This window comes from Thalassophryne amazonica, chromosome 12 (genome assembly GCF_902500255.1).
Source record: "Thalassophryne amazonica chromosome 12, fThaAma1.1, whole genome shotgun sequence".
In the NCBI taxonomy this organism is placed as follows: Eukaryota; Metazoa; Chordata; class Actinopteri; order Batrachoidiformes; family Batrachoididae; genus Thalassophryne; species Thalassophryne amazonica.
Window position 1 is genome coordinate 73200111 of NC_047114.1, and position 17610 is coordinate 73217720.

General features: G+C 44.7%; 1 protein-coding gene across 3 annotated transcripts in view; it reads right to left on the reverse strand.

Annotated features, from left to right (window-relative positions):
- Positions 1-17610, reverse strand: part of LOC117522682 (voltage-dependent R-type calcium channel subunit alpha-1E-like) — a 199327-nt gene that overhangs the window by 41952 nt on the left and 139765 nt on the right. For all 3 annotated transcript variants that reach the window (XM_034184133.1, XM_034184132.1, XM_034184134.1), the window contains 4 exons: positions 9271-10023; positions 7175-7431; positions 6871-7003; positions 5280-5409 (listed from right to left, as the gene is read on the reverse strand). In XM_034184133.1, the coding sequence (XP_034040024.1) occupies positions 5280-5409; positions 6871-7003; positions 7175-7431; positions 9271-10023 (1273 nt within the window). The remainder of the gene's footprint in view (positions 1-5279; positions 5410-6870; positions 7004-7174; positions 7432-9270; positions 10024-17610) is intronic.

A 17610-nucleotide genomic window follows, 5' to 3' on the forward strand; every position in this document is an offset into this window, starting at 1 on the left:
CGGGGTGTCCGATAAGGTTCTCCATCCTTGTGCCTACTTTTCCCGCAGGTTGACCCCCGCTGAGCGGAATTATGACGTGGGCAATCGGGAACTCCTCGCGGTGAAGGAGGCTCTGGAAGAGTGGAGACACCTGTTGGAGGGAGCTACGGAGCCTTTCACGGTTTTCACGGACCACCGGAACCTGGAGTACATCCGGACCGCCAAGCGGCTGAACCCCAGGCAAGCCCGCTGGTCCCTGTTCTTCAGACGCTTTGACTTCCGGATCACCTACCGCCCCGGGACTAGGAATCAACGGTCCGATGCACTGTCCCGGGTGCACGAAGAGGAGGCCAAGGCTGAGTTGTCGGACCCCATCGAAACCATCCTTCCCGAGTCCACTGTCGTGGCCACCCTCACATGGGACGTGGAGGAAACCGTCCGGGAGGCCCTGGCAAGGAACCCGGACCCGGGAGATGGTCCGAAGAACAAACTTTACGTCCCACCAGAGGCTAGGGCTGCCGTCTTGGACTTCTGCCACGGATCCAAGTTCTCCTGTCATCCCGGAGTGCGTAGGACCGTGGCAGTAGTCCAGCAGCGCTTCTGGTGGGCGTCACTGGAAGCCGACGTCCGGGACTACGTCTTGGCCTGTACCACCTGTGCCAGGGGCAAGGCGGACCATCACAAGACCAGGGGTCTCCTCCAACCCCTGCCTGTGCCTCATCGCCCCTGGTCCCACATCGGCCTGGACTTCGTCACGGGCCTCCCGCCGTCCCAGGGCAACACCGTCATACTGACGATAGTGGACCGGTTCTCCAAGGCGGCCCACTTCGTGGCCCTCCCGAAGCTCCCAACGGCCCAGGAGACAGCAGACCTCCTGGTCCACCACGTCGTGCATCTGCATGGGATACCATCGGACATCGTCTCGGATCGTGGTCCCCAGTTCTCCTCGCAGGTCTGGAGGAGTTTTTGTAAGGAGCTGGGGGCCACCGTACGTCTCTCGTCCGGGTATCACCCACAGACGAACGGCCAGGCAGAGCGGGAGAACCAGGACTTAGAACAGGCCCTTCACTGTGTAACCTCCGCGCATCCGGCGGCCTGGAGTAACCATCTGGCCTGGATCGAGTACGCTCACAACAGCCAAGTGTCATCTGCCACCGGCCTCTCCCCTTTTGAAGCATGTCTGGGCTACCAGCCCCCATTGTTCCCACTTGTGGAGGGAGAGGTCGGGGTACCCTCGGTCCAGGCCCACCTGCGGAGGTGCCGCCGGGTGTGGCGGACCGCCCGTTCTGCCCTGTTGCGGGCCCGGACGAGGGCCAAGGCCCATGCAGATCGCCGGCGATCCCCGGCCCCTGCATACCAACTGGGGCAGGAGGTGTGGTTATCCACTAAGGACATCCCGCTCCAAGTGACATCCCAGAAACTGAAGGACCGTTTCATTGGACCATTCCCCATCGCCAAGATCCTCAGTCCGGCCGCAGTGAAGCTGACACTCCCGGCTTCACTGCGGATCCACACGGTTTTTCATGTCTCTAGACTCAAGCCATACCACGCCTCACCGCTCTGCACCCCTGGACCCGAGCCACCTCCTGCCCGAATCATCGACGGGGAGCCGGCATGGACTGTTCGTCGGCTCCTGGACGTCCGTCGGATGGGCCGGGGTTTTCAGTACTTGGTGGACTGGGAGGGGTACAGACCCGAAGAATGCTCCTGGGTGAAGAGGAGCTTCATCCTGGACCCGGCCCTCCTGGTCGATTTCTACCGCCGACACCCGGACAAGCCTGGTCGGGCGCCAGGAGGCGCCTGTTGAGGGGGGGGTCCTGTTGTGTGGGCCGCTGAAGAGGAAGTACTGCTGGCCCACCACCACCAGTCGGCGCCCTGCTTGGAGTGCGGGCTTCAAGCATGAGAGGGCGCCGGAGCCATTGGAAGTGACAGCTGTCACTTCTCAACCACACCAGCTGTCTCTCATCAACCACCACATAAGAAGCGGATTACAACTCCACCTCCTCGCCGAGAAATCATCTACCACTAGAGCAGTACCAGGGCCGACAACGGAGGACAGAGACCACCTGGGGACTCAGGACTTGGCGGCTCCGGTGTTCTTCAGGCCGTTGGTGGTGGAAGCGGTGTGGGCCCCGGCTCTTCGATCATCAGAGGTCTCCTATCTTCGAGCCTGCCCACAGTCCTCTTGTGTACAATTGGCATCCAGTATTTTTCTGTCTGTATTCCGTTGTGTGCCTTCACAACATTAAATTGTTACTCCTTTTCTTATCCATTGTCCGTTCATTTGCACCCCCTGTTGTGGGTCCGTGTTACGACACCTTCACAACATGATAAAGGCGATGTAACACTATGATGCGCTAATGTAACATTATGATACGGCCAGGGTTGGGAGGATTACTTTAAAAATGTATTCCGATACAGTTACTAGTTACCTGTTGAAAAATGTAGTCAGTAACGTAATCCAAGTACCATAATATTAAAGTAATGTAATTTGATTACTTTCAATTACTTCTGGATTACTCCAATTTCAAATATGCTAATACAGACAAAAGAAACTAAATAGAAATAGTCTTGACCACATAGTACAGTTTATTAAGCAAAAATAAAACTGTTTCTTTTACATGGCATGCTCTGTTTTACTTCACATTATGAATTAAGAGCACCCACAATATTGTTTTAAACACACTCAGTGTTCACCTGCTAAATTTTCAACAAAAAATGCCAAACAAATGAAGGATAATGAAAACTCGGGCAGCGTGCGGATGAATTTGTAATTAAAAGTGGCTTGCAGAACAATATACAAAACAAAAAAACTACTTGTTCAGTAAACATAAAATTATCTTCTCCTCCTTATCTCCTTCCATAAGTAAGTGGTTTTGGTTCTTCTTGTCACTTTGTCAGTGATATTTGGATGATAAACAGCTGTATGTCTCCTGCCGTACCTGTGTCACCCGGACCATCCACTGCTAAAATACTTGTCATTAGTGATTAAAATTGTTCGACAAGACTGGGGATTTTTTTTTTTAATTTGCACATTAAAATAATGAGATTATAATGACCCGCGCTGTGCCGCTCACAGTCACACCTACACATAGAGACGTGTACCCACACCACTGACTTCATGAATGAAACTCGGTCAATAAAGGATAATTGTGTAAAAATATAATATATATAGATAAATGTATTGTAATGGTTTTAGGAGCCACTCTGCACTGAACACAGCTGCTGCAGCAGGACGCCTCAGCTCAGCAGCTTGAACAGCGCAGATCTGAGAGCAACACTGAGAGCAGCCATAAGGCTAATTCCCTATCAATTTCAACACTCCGGTCAGGTGGAGGTCTTGAAAAATAAAGTCATACTAACTTATGGTTTTTTGAAAATACTGATAGAATAACTCCATTAATGTCAATTCTGTCATTTGTACAAAGTAAAATATAACATATATCTTTTAATGTTGAATAAGGCACTAATTCTGAGGTTTTGTAACAAACACAGACCGCAAAGCATTCTGGGTAAAAGTGCTAAACAGTGATTGGTTCAGTAATCCATTATGTAAACCAACACGTTAATGTGACGTGTGTCATGTGTTGGTTTAAAGATAAATGTGCTTTTGTAAAATATTCAATTTTTATTTGTAAAAACAGGCATTTTTACAGTGCCCTGGAAGTGTCATCGCAATTGCATGTTTTAAAACTTTTATGATGTTGTAAAACGTGAACTCAATATTAGTAAGTAAGTAAGTAAATTTATTTATATAGTGCCTTTCACAGACATAAGACAATGTACACACATTGTCGGGTATTTGTAAAACCGAATATCTTACCCTTTCAGTTTGGGGAAAAAACTTCATCCACACTACGTCGTTTAAAAAAAAAAATCCATCCACATCGAACCGTATAAATGTGTTGTAATTAGTCTGCCAAACCTTTGGGTGGCGGTACTGATTAAAATTCTATCCAATCCGGAGCCTTATTCTCTTGTCGTCACTTCCACAAAAACTAAAAACATGGCGCCAACCTCTTTCGTGTGGACCGATAAGGAGTCGGAATTACTTCTAACCGTAGTTTTAGAATACAAAGTTAACAAATATATGCACACAAAAAGCGCCTGGACAATGGACAATACCAACACTTTGAGAGCAGCCATGTACCCAGACGTTTAATACTGCCATGAACACTCCTGGCCAGTAGATGGCAGTAGCGGCCTTGAAAAAATGTCAAACAAAATTCCAGATAATCCGTGTCTGCTACATTTTAGATGCGTGGAATTTAAACGCAAATACACTAACGTCTATAAACCCAGAGAATATATTCACGAGAGTTTTAGGTACTAGAGTTTAATGCTGTTATCTGTGGACCCTGAACAGCGTGTCTGAAATGCATTTGTCCTGTCATGAACGTCTGAGATTACCTTATGCTACCCATAATGCATTGCTGCCTGGCACAGCATGTGCTCACAAAACCTTAAAAATTAGCACATTACTTTAAAATGAAAACATATATCTGATATTTTCACTTTATAAACTTCAGACATGACAATAATTTTAAATAACTTGTCTAAAATGAGTGGTTAAAATTTGAACCATAAGTTAAACATGTATGCCTCTGGATGACTTGGTGACATTGCGATTATATTAATATGGTGTTAAAGGAAATGACTTTTTTTTGTCACCAGTTCTTTGCTTAGAGGTACTAGAGTGGTTTCTGTTTGCAGAGGATATCACAATATGCTTATTAGGAAACTTTTAACACGTAGGTCTCAACAGCTTTAACAGTTTTAAAAACGCTTTTCACTGTTCATCTTAGTTTAGTACGTTATCGGACCGTAATTTATTGGAAGATAATTAGTCTAAAAAGATAATCCGATAATGAAACCATTATCTTCGATAAATATCTGTTATCGGATTATCGGAAGTGTACCCACCACTGACCTTAACCATAACCTAAGCCTACTCCTTCTCCATACCCTAACCATAACCACCCCTGACCCTCCTCCCCACTTCACTTTTAATTTTGTGCAGCCATCACGGAATTAATTAGAATGAATTCATGCTGCCTTCACAAAAATGAGGTGCTTTTCGTCACAATATCACGAACCAATAGATTAATGTATATTTCATGCTGCTGAATCATGACTTGCCGTGAGACCAGGTTGGATACAGCTGATGTAACACCATTTGGACGGGGACCCAATGTACTTAATATCACCAAATTGTCTGTCAATGCTGTAGAATCATTTTCCAGTCAGACAACAGCCTCATGGCGATTACAAGACACAAGAAAGCTGGATTTTGGTCATACCTTATTTCTTTCAGAATTCGTACACACGGGGTCCTCAGCAGCTAGTGCAATACTGCTTGCCACAATCACCAGGAGGATGGTCATCTCAAAATACCGCATATTAACCACATAATGGCAGATTCTTCGGATCCTGTGGATCAATGAAGGGTAAGATGTAGTAACAAGGGGAACAGCTGAAAAGTTTTACTTTTTATGAATAAAGACAGAGTAAAATTCAATGAAAATATTCAGTTGATAATTGCTAGTAAATGTTTCTTGAGTTATTATTTTAGATAAACTAACATATGCAAGTAAAATTTACTTAAGAATTCCATCCATCCATCCATCCATTTTCTACCGCTTTATCCGGAGTCGGGTCGCGGGGGCAGCAGCTCAAGCAAAGCCGCCCAGACCTCCCGAACCACACACACCTCCCCCAGCTCCTCCGGGGGAACCCCAAGGCGTTCCCAAGCCAGCCGAGAGACGTAGTCCCTCCAGCGTGTCCTGGGTCTTCCCTGGGACCTCCTCCCGATGGGATGTGCCTGGAACACCTCTCCAGCGAGGTGTCCAGGGGGCATCCGAAAAAGATGCCCGAGCCACCTCAACTGGCTTCTTTCGACGTGGAGGAGCAGTGGCTCGACTCCGAGCTCCTCCCGAGTGACTGAGCTCCTCACCCTATCTCTAAGGGACGTGAACAAGACCCCGAGATACTTAAACTCCTCCACTTGAGGCAAGGGCACTCCACTGACCTGTAGAGGGCAAAGCACCTTTTTCCGGTCGAGAACCATGGCCTCGGATTTGGAGGTGCTGACTTTCATCCCGGACGCTTCACACTCGGCTGCAAACCGCCCAAGTGCATGCTGAAGGTCCTGGTTTGACAAAGCCAACAGAACCACATCGTCCGCAAACAGCAGAGATGAGATTCTGTGGTTCCCAAACCAGACCCCCTCTACACCCTGGCTGCGCCTAGAAATTCTGTCCATAATGATAATGAACAGAACCGGTGACAAAGGGCAGCCCTGGCGGAGGCCAACGTGCAATGGAAACAGGTTTGACTTACTACCGGCAATGCGAACCAAGCTCCTGCTGCTCCTCCTGAATCCGAGGTTCGACTATCGGTCAAATTCTCCTCTCCAGCACCCTGGAATAGACCTTACCGGGGAGGGTGAGGAGTGTGATCCCCCTGTAGTTGGAACATACCCTCCGGTCCCCCTTCTTAAACAGAGGGACCACCACCCCGGTCTGCCAATCCAGGGGTACTGTCCCCGACCGCCACGCGATGTTGAAGAGACATGTCAACCAGGACAGTCCCACAACATCCAGACACTTAAACGAAAACCACACTGCTCCTCCTGAATCCGAGGTTCGGTTACTTAAGAATTCTCCTTGTAAAATTTATTTGGAATTTCTGAGTGAAAAAACATGCCTAGGTTTTTTCAAGTAAATATCACTCCAAATTTTTTCAGTGTTGAAGCCCTTAAATGTTCTTACAGAAGTATACTCTATACTTGCACAGACATATGTCCATATAACCATGTTTACTTGTAAAACATAACACCTTTATTTTTCTGGCAGTCAGGGATTTAGTGGATAATTATCTTTAGGATCTTACGGGTTCGAGGCCTTGAAGATGAACATGCTGTCTGGAGCTGGAGGTTTGGGAGGAATTGGAGGTTCCTCCTCTTCCGTCTCCTCATCTTGCTCTTTCTCTTCAGACTGGTATTCCTCCAACTCTTTGCTGTTCACTTTTACCCAGACAGGAATGAGAGGTCATGAAAAATGTAGCACTGCGCTTGGTTGAATTCATTTTCAAATAAGCTGATGAGATTTTAGCAAATACAGAGGCACCGGTGATGCAGGCACTAAAAGGATGCACAGTGTCGGGCTGCCATCAGACGTAACCATGGTGCTGCTACCTGTCATGGGTGTGAGCTCCAGCAGAGGTTGAGCAGACATGTCTATCGCCACGCTTCCCTCCAGGTTGGACCTGTCACGTTTCATGGAGACTTTACGTTTCTCGGATTCGATGGTGCTCACGGTGAACTCTGTGGCCTCTAAAGCGGTCTCCAGTGGAACACTTTGACACAGCGGCTCGCCTTCACCCTGATCCGTCCAGGGGCGGTCCAGCAGGGATCGAGGAAACTGTTCACAGTGCTGGGATTCATCTGGAGCTCTGAAGTGACAGAAAATATGAGTCAAGGCAGACAAATTATTGCTGCAGCACACTTAATAAGATGCAGCAAGGGTTCTTTTCATTTGACTTAAAAGGCTGAAAAAAGGAATTTACAATTATTTTCAGGATGACTGTTCAAATGGATAAAATAGAAACCTCTGTCTCTTCGAGTAACTTTGGAGTAAGATCTCCACTCTAGTTTTGTGGTGATCAAAATAGGGTAAATGCGATTTTAAGATCCATTTTAACAGGACAAAGGTTAAAAAAAAGAAAAACTTGGGATCACTTAGCAATTTAAGGTCAGAATGAAGAGTTTATTTCCAAATGAGCTAAATGTTATTTATTTTTAATTTTAAAAAGTTAAATGGCAACCACCAACTTACACTCACCTGCCACTTTATTAGGTACACCTGTTCAATCACTTAACACAAATAACTAATCAGCCAACCACATGGCTGCAACTCAACGCATTTAGGCATCTAGACATGGAAAAGATGACTTGCTGAAGTTCAAACAGAGCATCAGAATGAGTAAGAAAGAAGATTTAAGTGACTTTGAACGTGGCGTGGCTGTTGGTGCCATATGGGCTGGTCTGCGTATTTCAGAAACTGCTGATCTTGCTGGGATTTTTGTGCAGAAACAGAGAATGGTCCGAAAAGGAGAAGATCCAGTGAGTGGCAGTTGTGTGGACGAAAATGCCTTGTTGATGTCAGAGGTCAGTGGAGAATGGGCAGACTGGTTGAATGGGCGACTGTGTGATGTTATCATGTCAATATGGACCAACATCTCTGAGGAATTTTTCCAACAGCTTGTTGAATCTATGCCATGAAGTTCTGAAAGCAAAAGGGGGTCCAACCCGGTACTAGCAGGGTGTACCTAATAAAGTGGCCGGTGAGTGCATAGTGCATTGACAATGTTGCACATCCCATTATTTTTTTTCCTCAAAATGAGATCCTGTTAATTTTTGAACACAAATTTCAGTTTGGTTCCAAAATGAGATATGTGCTGTGACTGTTTTCCTAAAAAAACAAAACAAAACAAAACAAATAAACAAACAAAAAACGAGTTACATCCATTTCAACCATGGATATGTAATGTTTTGGGGAGAATACAAATAAAAAATGGATTCACAAGAATAATGTTTTAACCAGAAAAATCCTTTTCGGGCATTAAAATCAGAAAAAAATTATCAGGATTTTAAGGTTAAAGTGTAATGAAGTACATTTCTATTCCATAATTTGTTGGAATATGCAAATTTATTTCCTCAAAACAAACAAACAAACAAAAAATCTATATTTTCTCAAAACAAAGAGAATAGATATATCTCGTTGTGGAAAAAGTGATCCACCAGTCTTCAAATTTTCTCTCTAGTCCCAGTTATTAGTGAGATCTTAGTGGGTTGTTGTTTTTTCTTTTCTTTTATTTTTGGTTGACACCTTGGTAACACTTCAGTTTCTGACAAAGAGCACATAGAAACTTGATTTTACTGAGGTGTGGTGGCTAGTGCACTCTGCAAAATTTGAAGCCCGTACGTGGCTCGTGCATGACAAGGAAAACTCTTTGAGCGGACGCAGTTGTCACTTAAGGTGAAAATATTTATATATTTGTAACCAAGTGGTGGGATTTTCACACCAGACGTCTAGCTCTACTAGGTCAGCCAAAGGGGAATTCACAGCAGTGAAGCTGGTCAGAACATATTTCAATCATGGTTTCTTTCACCTTGTTGCATAGTGCAGTGACATTTCAGATAACTAGCAGATAAATTTACAAGGACAGCACCGCACAAACACACTACAGTTAATGGATTTTATAAACCTGGTTGTATGAGAACTTTGTTACCTCCTGCTGTCTTCTCCAACCTCTGCATATGGGTTGAGGATACACGTTCCACAATCATTCTGGATGGATCCCTCTTCCTCTGCTTTCTCTTTCTCCTCTCTTTCCTCCTTCTCTTCAGGCATCTTCCTTTCTTGGCTGAGTGACCGTCTGGTTTGTGGCACCTCATGCGGTGGCTGGATACAGTCCAGGCTTTTGGCTTCAGCACGAGCCTCACGGTGGCGGTGACGTCTGTGCCGTGCACCTTCTTCAGGCCCCTGAGAAAGCCTGAACTTACGGGCCATCCTGTGTCTGCTTCCGCCGGTTGTCCGGTGGTTAGCGCCTCCTGTTTTCTCCTCAGTCAAGTTAACCAAGGGCTCGGGATGCGGTGACACGGGGATGGATACAGACATGGGTGGTTCAGGCAGGGGTATGGCGACAGACATGGGTGACTCGGGCAGGTGACCTGGGCTGACCTCTGGGGACAGAGCTGGGACATGGTGGGGGATAGTGGGCATCTCGACTGTGTCCTCTGTGGGACTGTTGAACAGCTCCTCTCGACTCGCCATCTGTCGTCGTTTGCGCAGCTGGTTGGCCCTCTGCTCCCACACCGACATGTTAACCTTCCTCCTCCTCTCTCGGCGGTTTGCGAAGGCACTGGAGCCATTTAATGGCTGCTCATCTGCAGCCCCTGTTGCACCCTCTGGCTCATCTGGAAAGGTTGGTCGACCCCGGTGGATCGCCCGTTTCCTGTATAGGTAGGGTCTCCTCCTCCCACTAAGGAGCACAATATACCTGTCATCAATATTTGGCAGCCAGGGCCCAAATTTTACCAAATCGTGACAATAAACATAAGAGTACTGTCTAGACGCTAAACAATAAACACATCAAAATATATATTACAAAAAGGAGCAAAATCCACAAGAACAAAAAAGGAAAAGTGCAGAATAAAAGTACACAAAGAAAATAATTTCGATAATTAAATAGATGAAACTCAAGGTCAAAATGCTGCGTGACAGAGATTCATACAATGTTACTTACTGGTATTCAGATTCTTTTGTTGTCCATGTAATCAATGAGTGATCATTTGAAAACAAGACATTAGTGTTTTACAACATACAGACAATTTTTCGTGACACGGTCCAAAATTCATCGTTAAAAAGACATTTATCCAGGCGACAGAACTCAATGTCAATATGCCAATTATTTAATGCTGATCGTTAAGAAGCATTTTAGAATTATTAAGGTTCAAACTGATTTCAGTGCTGTGAGAAATATCAACATTTTGGTCGGTGCCACACAACGGCCATAAACCAGACACATGATGGAACCAGCAGAAACATGTTAAAACTGGCATCTTATCTGCAACACACGTGAGAGTAACATTTAAATATGCAACAGACAAATGAAGCACAGATCGTCTTTACCTCCTCATCCCTTTGTAAAATGAAAGCTCTAGTAATAGCATGTTTTGCATTCTGCATTATTTCACTCAATGACAACCAATCGCATTCATTAACAGTTCCTGTATAAGAGTACTCATCCTGTTCGTTTTAAGGCATCAAATTTATTTGAAAAGTCAAAAGTTCTTAACACAAACATTTTAATTTCAAACAAATGTCTGCATCATGATTTAAATTACACTCAACAAAAATATAAACGCAACACTTTTGGTTTTGCTCCCATTTTGTATGAGATGAACTCAAAGATCTAAAACTTTTTCCACATACACAATATCACTATTTCCCTCAAATATTGTTCACAAACCAGTCTAAATCTGTGATAGTGAGCACTTCTCCTTTGCTGAGATAATCCATCCTACCTCACAGGTGTGCCATACCAAGATGCTGATTAGACACCATGATTTGTGCACAGGTGTGCCTTAGACTGTCCACAATAAAAGGCCACTCTGAAAGGTGCAGTTTTGTTTTATTGGGGGGGATACCAGTCAGTATCTGGTGTGACCACCATTTGCCTCATGCAGTGCAACACATTTCCTTCGCATAGAGTTGATCAGGTTGTCAATTGTGGCCTGTGGAATGTTGGTCCACTCCTCTTCAATGGCTGTGCGAAGTTGCTGGATATTGGCTGGAACTGGTACACGCTGTCGTATACCCCGGTCCAGAGCATCCCAAACATGCTCAATGTGTTATGTGCTGACGCGAGTTGAGGAGCGGACCAGCATCTGACTGAACCCAGCGCTAAATAAGCAGAAAGCAGTTCCAAAAACAAAACAAATTTATTTCCCTTCTGTGCAATAATTTGTGTACAACATAAATGTGCGGTTGTCTGGCGAGGTGAAGGACGGCGCGCTCTCCAGCGCCCAAATGGATCGAAGCCTGACGCTTCTGGACCCAGACTCACCGCCGAACACCCCCCAGGTGGATACGACAAACTGACTCTGTGAAGGATGGAAAAGGTGAGGTAAGTCAACAGCTACAACAAATATCCTTCAAAGGCACACACTATCAGCAACACATTCAGGTCTGAATTTAAGCTTTATGCAAATGAGCAGCTTCTCACAACAGGTGGAGGATCATCATTCCGTACGCCACGGCAGTGAGAAGCGAGCTGCACAATTCTCATCAATGTTCAAATATACTGTGTAACAAAATACCAAATTGCTGTTAACACTTATTCAGACAATCATCACCTCTGATGTGTGCTGACAGCATGTGTCCCTCACCCGTCCTCCTTCACAGGCACGATGTGTCAAACCCAGGCGCGGTCCTCAGCGTCTCACAAACGAACGTCACAAGGTCGAGTTCCCGGCAATTCTGCTTGAACCACTCATGGCTTAAATGCAGAACGCCATCTCATTATCTGCTTCAGCTGAAAGTCTTTAAGTTTGCAAGTGAGCATCATCCACAGGTGCTGCAAGTCATTAGGCCTGCACGTGAACATCCTCCACAAGTGCAGCCAATAATGCTGATGAGGGTGAAGGACTCTTCTGCCAGCACCTTCTCCACAGACAAAAACCCAGTTTGCATACCACCTGGAGAGCAAAGAAAAGAAAACAACACCAAAATGTCCAGCCAAACCCCCCAACACACAACACAATGGGTGACATGTCCGGTGAGTATGCCGGCCATGCAAGAACTGGGACATTTTCAGCTTCCAAGAATTGTGTACAGATCCTTGCAACATGGGGCCATGCATTATCCTGCTGCAACATGAGGTGATGTTCTTGGATGTATGGCACAACATTGGGCCTCAGGATCTCGTCACGGTATCTCTGTGCATTCAAATTGCCATCAATAAAATGCACCTGTGTTCTTCATCCATAACAGACGCCTGCCTATACCATAACCCCACCGCCACCATGGGCCACTCAATCCACAACATTGACATCAGAAAACCGCTCACCCACACGACGCCACACACACTGTCTGCCATCTGCCCTGAACAGTGTGAACCAGGATTCATCCGTGAAGAGAACACTTCTCCGACGTGCCAAACGCCAGCGAATGTGAGCATTTGCCCACTCAAGTCGGTTACGACGACAAACTGGAGTCAGGTTGAGACCCCGATGAGGACGACGAGCATGCAGATGAGCTTCCCTGAGACGGTTTCTGACAGTTTGTGCAGAAATTCTTTGGTTATGCAAACCGATTGTTTCAGCAGCTGTCCAAGTGGCTGGTCTCAGACGATCTTGGAGGTGAACATGCTGGATGTGGAGGTCCTGGGCTGGTGTGGTTACACGTGGTCTGCGGTTGTGAGGCTGGTTGGATGTACTGCCAAATTCTCTGAAACGCCTTCGGAGACGGCTTATGGTAGAGAAATGAACATTCAATACACGAGCAACAGCTCTGGTTGACATTCCTGCTGTCAGCATGCCAATTGCACGCTCCCTCAAATCTTGCGACATCTGTGGCATTGTGCTGTGTGATAAAACTGCACCTTTCAGAGTGGCCTTTATTGTGGGCAGTCTAAGGCACACCTGTGCACTAATCATGGTGTCTAATCAGCATCTTGATATGGCACACCTGTGAGGTGGGATGGATTATCTCAGCAAAGGAGAAGTGCTCACTATCACAGATTTAGACTGGTTTGTGAACAATATTTGAGGGAAATGGTGATATTGTGTATGTGGAAAAAGTTTTAGATCTTTGAGTTCATCTCATACAAAATGGGAGCAAAACCAAAAGTGTTGCGTTTATATTTTTGTTGAGTATATATATATATATATATAAATATATACCAAGGATCAGCTCTGAGTCCTTTCTTGTTTGCAGTGGTGATGGACAGGTTGACGGATGAGATCAGACAGGAGTCCCCATGGACTATGATCTTTGCAGATGACATTGTGATCTGTAGTGAGAGTAGAGAGCAAGTTGAGTCTAGTCTGGAGAGGTGGAGATATGCTTTGGAGAGAAGGGGAATGAAAGTCAGTAGAAGCAAGACTGAGTACATGTGTGTGAATGGGAGGGAGCCCAGTGGAATAGTGCAGTTACAAGGAGTAGAAGTGGTGAAAGTAGATGAGTTTAAATATTTGGGGTCAACTGTTCAAAGTAATGGAGAGTGTGGTAGAGAGGTGAAGAAGATAGTGCAGGCAGGGTGGAGTGGGTGGAGAAAGGTGGCAGGAGTGATTTGTGACCGAAGAATACCAGCAAGAGTGAAGGGGAAAGTTTACAAGACAGTAGTGAGACCAGCTATGTTGTATGGCTTAGAGACGGTGGCACAAACAAAAAGACAGGAGGCAGAGCTGAAGATGTTGAGATTCTCTTTGGGAGTGACGAGAATGGACAAGATTAGGAATGAACATATCAGAGGGACAGCTCAGGTGGGACGGTTTGGAGACAAAGTCAGAGAAGTGAGATTGAGATGGTTTGGACATGTGCAGAGGAGGGACCCAGTGTATATAGGGAAAAGGATGCTGAGGATGGACCCACCAGGCAGGAGGAGAAGAGGGAGGCCAAAGAGGAGGTTTAGGGATGTGCTGAGGGAGGACATGCAGGTGGTTGGTGTGACAGAGGAAGATACCGAGAACAGGGTGAGATCGAAACGATTGATCTGCTGTGGCGACCCATAACGGGAACAGCCGAAAGACAAAGAAGAAGAAGAAGATATATATATATATATATATATATATATATAGACATATATACAAGGTCTGTCAATAAAGTAACGGTCTTTTTTATTTTTTTCAAAAACTATATGGATTTCATTCATATGTTTTTACGTCAGACATGCTTGAACCCTCGTGCGCATGCGTTTTTTCCACGCCTGTTGGTGACGTCATTAACCAAACTTGTCAGAGGACAAGTTTGGACATGTCCAGCTCTCCACAATTTCACTGATACTTACTGGACTGGTAAGCACTGAAAGCCGAGATAGACATGTCCACACTTGTCCTCTGACACGCCGAAACGGAGGTGTTCCTTTGTCTCGCTTGCAAAGCGAATCGGTCTTTACGCGCAAAGCCTCCGCGCGGCTTTCCATGACAAAATCTCTTGTTAAAAGTGAAATCTGCTGGAAAATGGCTGATGTCCAGCTCTTGTGATAACCAGAGAAAGAGCACACGATGGTCTCGTATCCACAGAGCCATCCGTTTAGAAATGATCCGGTGGCTTGTGCCACGTCGTCACAGCTCGGAGAGCGGCGCGCCGAGCGTCCTTAAAGGGGTCCTTAAAGCTGTAGTAACAGACCTTATTCTCTGTGAAGCCTGTAAAATTTTCACCGAAAGTCAGATAAATTTTTCGAATGGTTTCCAGGTGCCTGTCTCTAACAGCTTCTGAAAAAATTCTGATGGAAAAAAAGTCCTTTTCATTCCGCCATTTCCAGACAATGAAAATCCGACGAGGGAGCGGGACCACTCCTTCCCAAGGCGTGCTCACAGGCGAATGACGTCACCGACAGGCATGGAAAAACTCACGCATACGCACGAGGGTTCAAGCATGTCTGACGTAAAAACATACGAGGGCTGTCAATAAAGTATAGGTCCTTTTTATTTTTTTCAAAAACTATATGGATTTCATTCATATGTTTTTACGTCAGACATGCTTGAACCCTCGTGCGCATGCGTGAGTTTTTCCACGCCTGTCGGTGACGTCATTCGCCTGTGAGCACTCCTTGTGGGAGGAGTCGTCCAGCCCCTCGTCGTAATTCCTTTGTCTGAGAAGTTGCTGAGAGACTAGTGCTTTGTTTGATCAAAATTTTTTCTAAACCTGTGAGACACATCGAAGTGGACACGGTTCGAAAAATTAAGCTGGTTTTCGGTGAAAATTTTAACGGCTGATGAGAGATTTTGAGGTGATACTGTCGCTTTAAGGACTTCCCACGGTGCATTTGGCTGTAAAAGTGATGAGTTTATGGGTGATGCAAATAGTTAGCATGCAGGCCCCCCACCAGAAGGTCCATGGTTCAAGTCCACCTGTGCCAGATTGTCCATGTGTTTGTGAAGTTGGTCAGGAAGGGCATCTGGTGTAAAAACATGCGCCAAAACAACATGTAGTACCATACTGGCTCTGCTGTGGGGTCGGCAAACAAAATAGGAGAAACCAAAAGGAATTTGTTTTTAAATCAGTTTTGTTTAGATCAGTTGTTTCAATCATATTATAAATAACCTGTTTGTGATTGTCACAGTTCATGTTTTGTCATTTCCTGTGGTTCTTGTATTCTGATGTGTCTGTTCCTTGGGTTTACTTCCTGTTCACAGGCACTCAGGCTTCCGATTCATGTACACAATTCTATTCGCATTTATTGCATTGTTCACTATACAGTCGCTCACAGCCCCTCACTCCATTATGAGAATGTTTAGTTTCAATGCCAGGCGTCTCGTGTTTCTTTCTCGTGTTTCTTCCTCATTGCCAATCCACACTGCCTTCTTGTGTTTACCGAGCTTTGCCTGCCACTTATTGGAGTGTCTACCTGATCTTCTGTTGCTTTACTAGTTAACCCAACCAATATTTCACATATGGACACTCGCTGACCTTCAGCTTTGCATTTCCAGTTCACCCATCTGTTCCCACATGGACAATATTCTTGAAGAGTCTGCCATCACTGTGTATCCTGAGCTCTGCAAGTTTTACAAGTGGAAATAAAGACTGTTCACATTTTATATCTGTGTGGTTCTCTGCTCTGGGATCCCAGCCATACTTCAGTAATTACCATGATAAGCCAAAGGCAGGAAGACCGAAAACACTAGCGGCAACTCAGTGAAAAGATGATTGAAAGGAACAAGTCAAGGGATGGCTTGTGGGACATTTGTGTCTCAAGAGCAAGCATTTTTTCTGACAACAATTCTTGTTATGTAAAAGATGTATTTTCTTATAATGATTTGATGCCATAAAACAACTAAAGCATCTGAAACACAAGGGGGCGAGTAGTTTGTTTGTTTGTTTTTTGTAGGAACTGTATTCTATTTGTACTTTGATTTTCTATATTCGATAAAGCTACATTTGAATTTAATTTTAATATGACATGAATGTCAACTTGCAGAGATTAGAATCAACAACACATTGGCAATTTATTTTTATAAGTTGTTGTTATTGTGTTGTAGTACAGTAAAGACCTGTTTCAATAACAGTATTTTTTTGGTGCATTCACATATTTAGGGAAGCCTCATTGCTTTCAGACATGCAAATACGTATATTCATGTCATAGAGCCCATGCACATTAATATTTCAAAAAATAGAGAAAAAAATGTTAAATTTCTAGTGCACTCCAAAGTGACATGGATTTAATAGAGTCTTGTTTTTAATTAAGGCTCATATGTACAACATTACTGTATGTTACCTCTGGAAGATCACTTAACTATATGTTAAAAGATAACAGAAGAATGGGCACAAAATTATTTTGATGGATGGCAGAGGGCATTCAGAGTGCACACCTCTGCCAAGGTGCCAACCTGTCTGTACGTATAATAACATATATTTCTCTCTTGTAAGAGGAAAACATCTGCACCAGACATGTTGACAGGTTATAGACCTAAGCATTCATGTAGTATTTTTTTTTCATTAAATTTTATAAAAAAAAATCCACAAATATGCCCTATCTTCTCCAATGTTAAAGGAAAAAAAAAAAGCTAAATTGTTGCACTGGCAGTTGTGTCCAGATAAACCTCAAAAATGATTAAACACATTATTCTAAGATCCATGTCTCCACAATTTTTAATCAAAATCAATCATAATGATTTTGAATTTACTCATGATCACGTTCTCATTAGGTCACAGTGGCCTGGGAACGCCTCACGAACCCCCAGCCAGAGGTGGGAAATGTGGCCCAAGAAAGGTAAGTTTGGGGCTCACTACTGGAGCTGTTGCCCCCGCGACCCGATCCCAGATAAGCGATTGAAGATGAATGAATGAGTGAGTGAGTGGTACTTTCTCATGGCACCTGCTGTGTTCAGCTATAATTTATCCT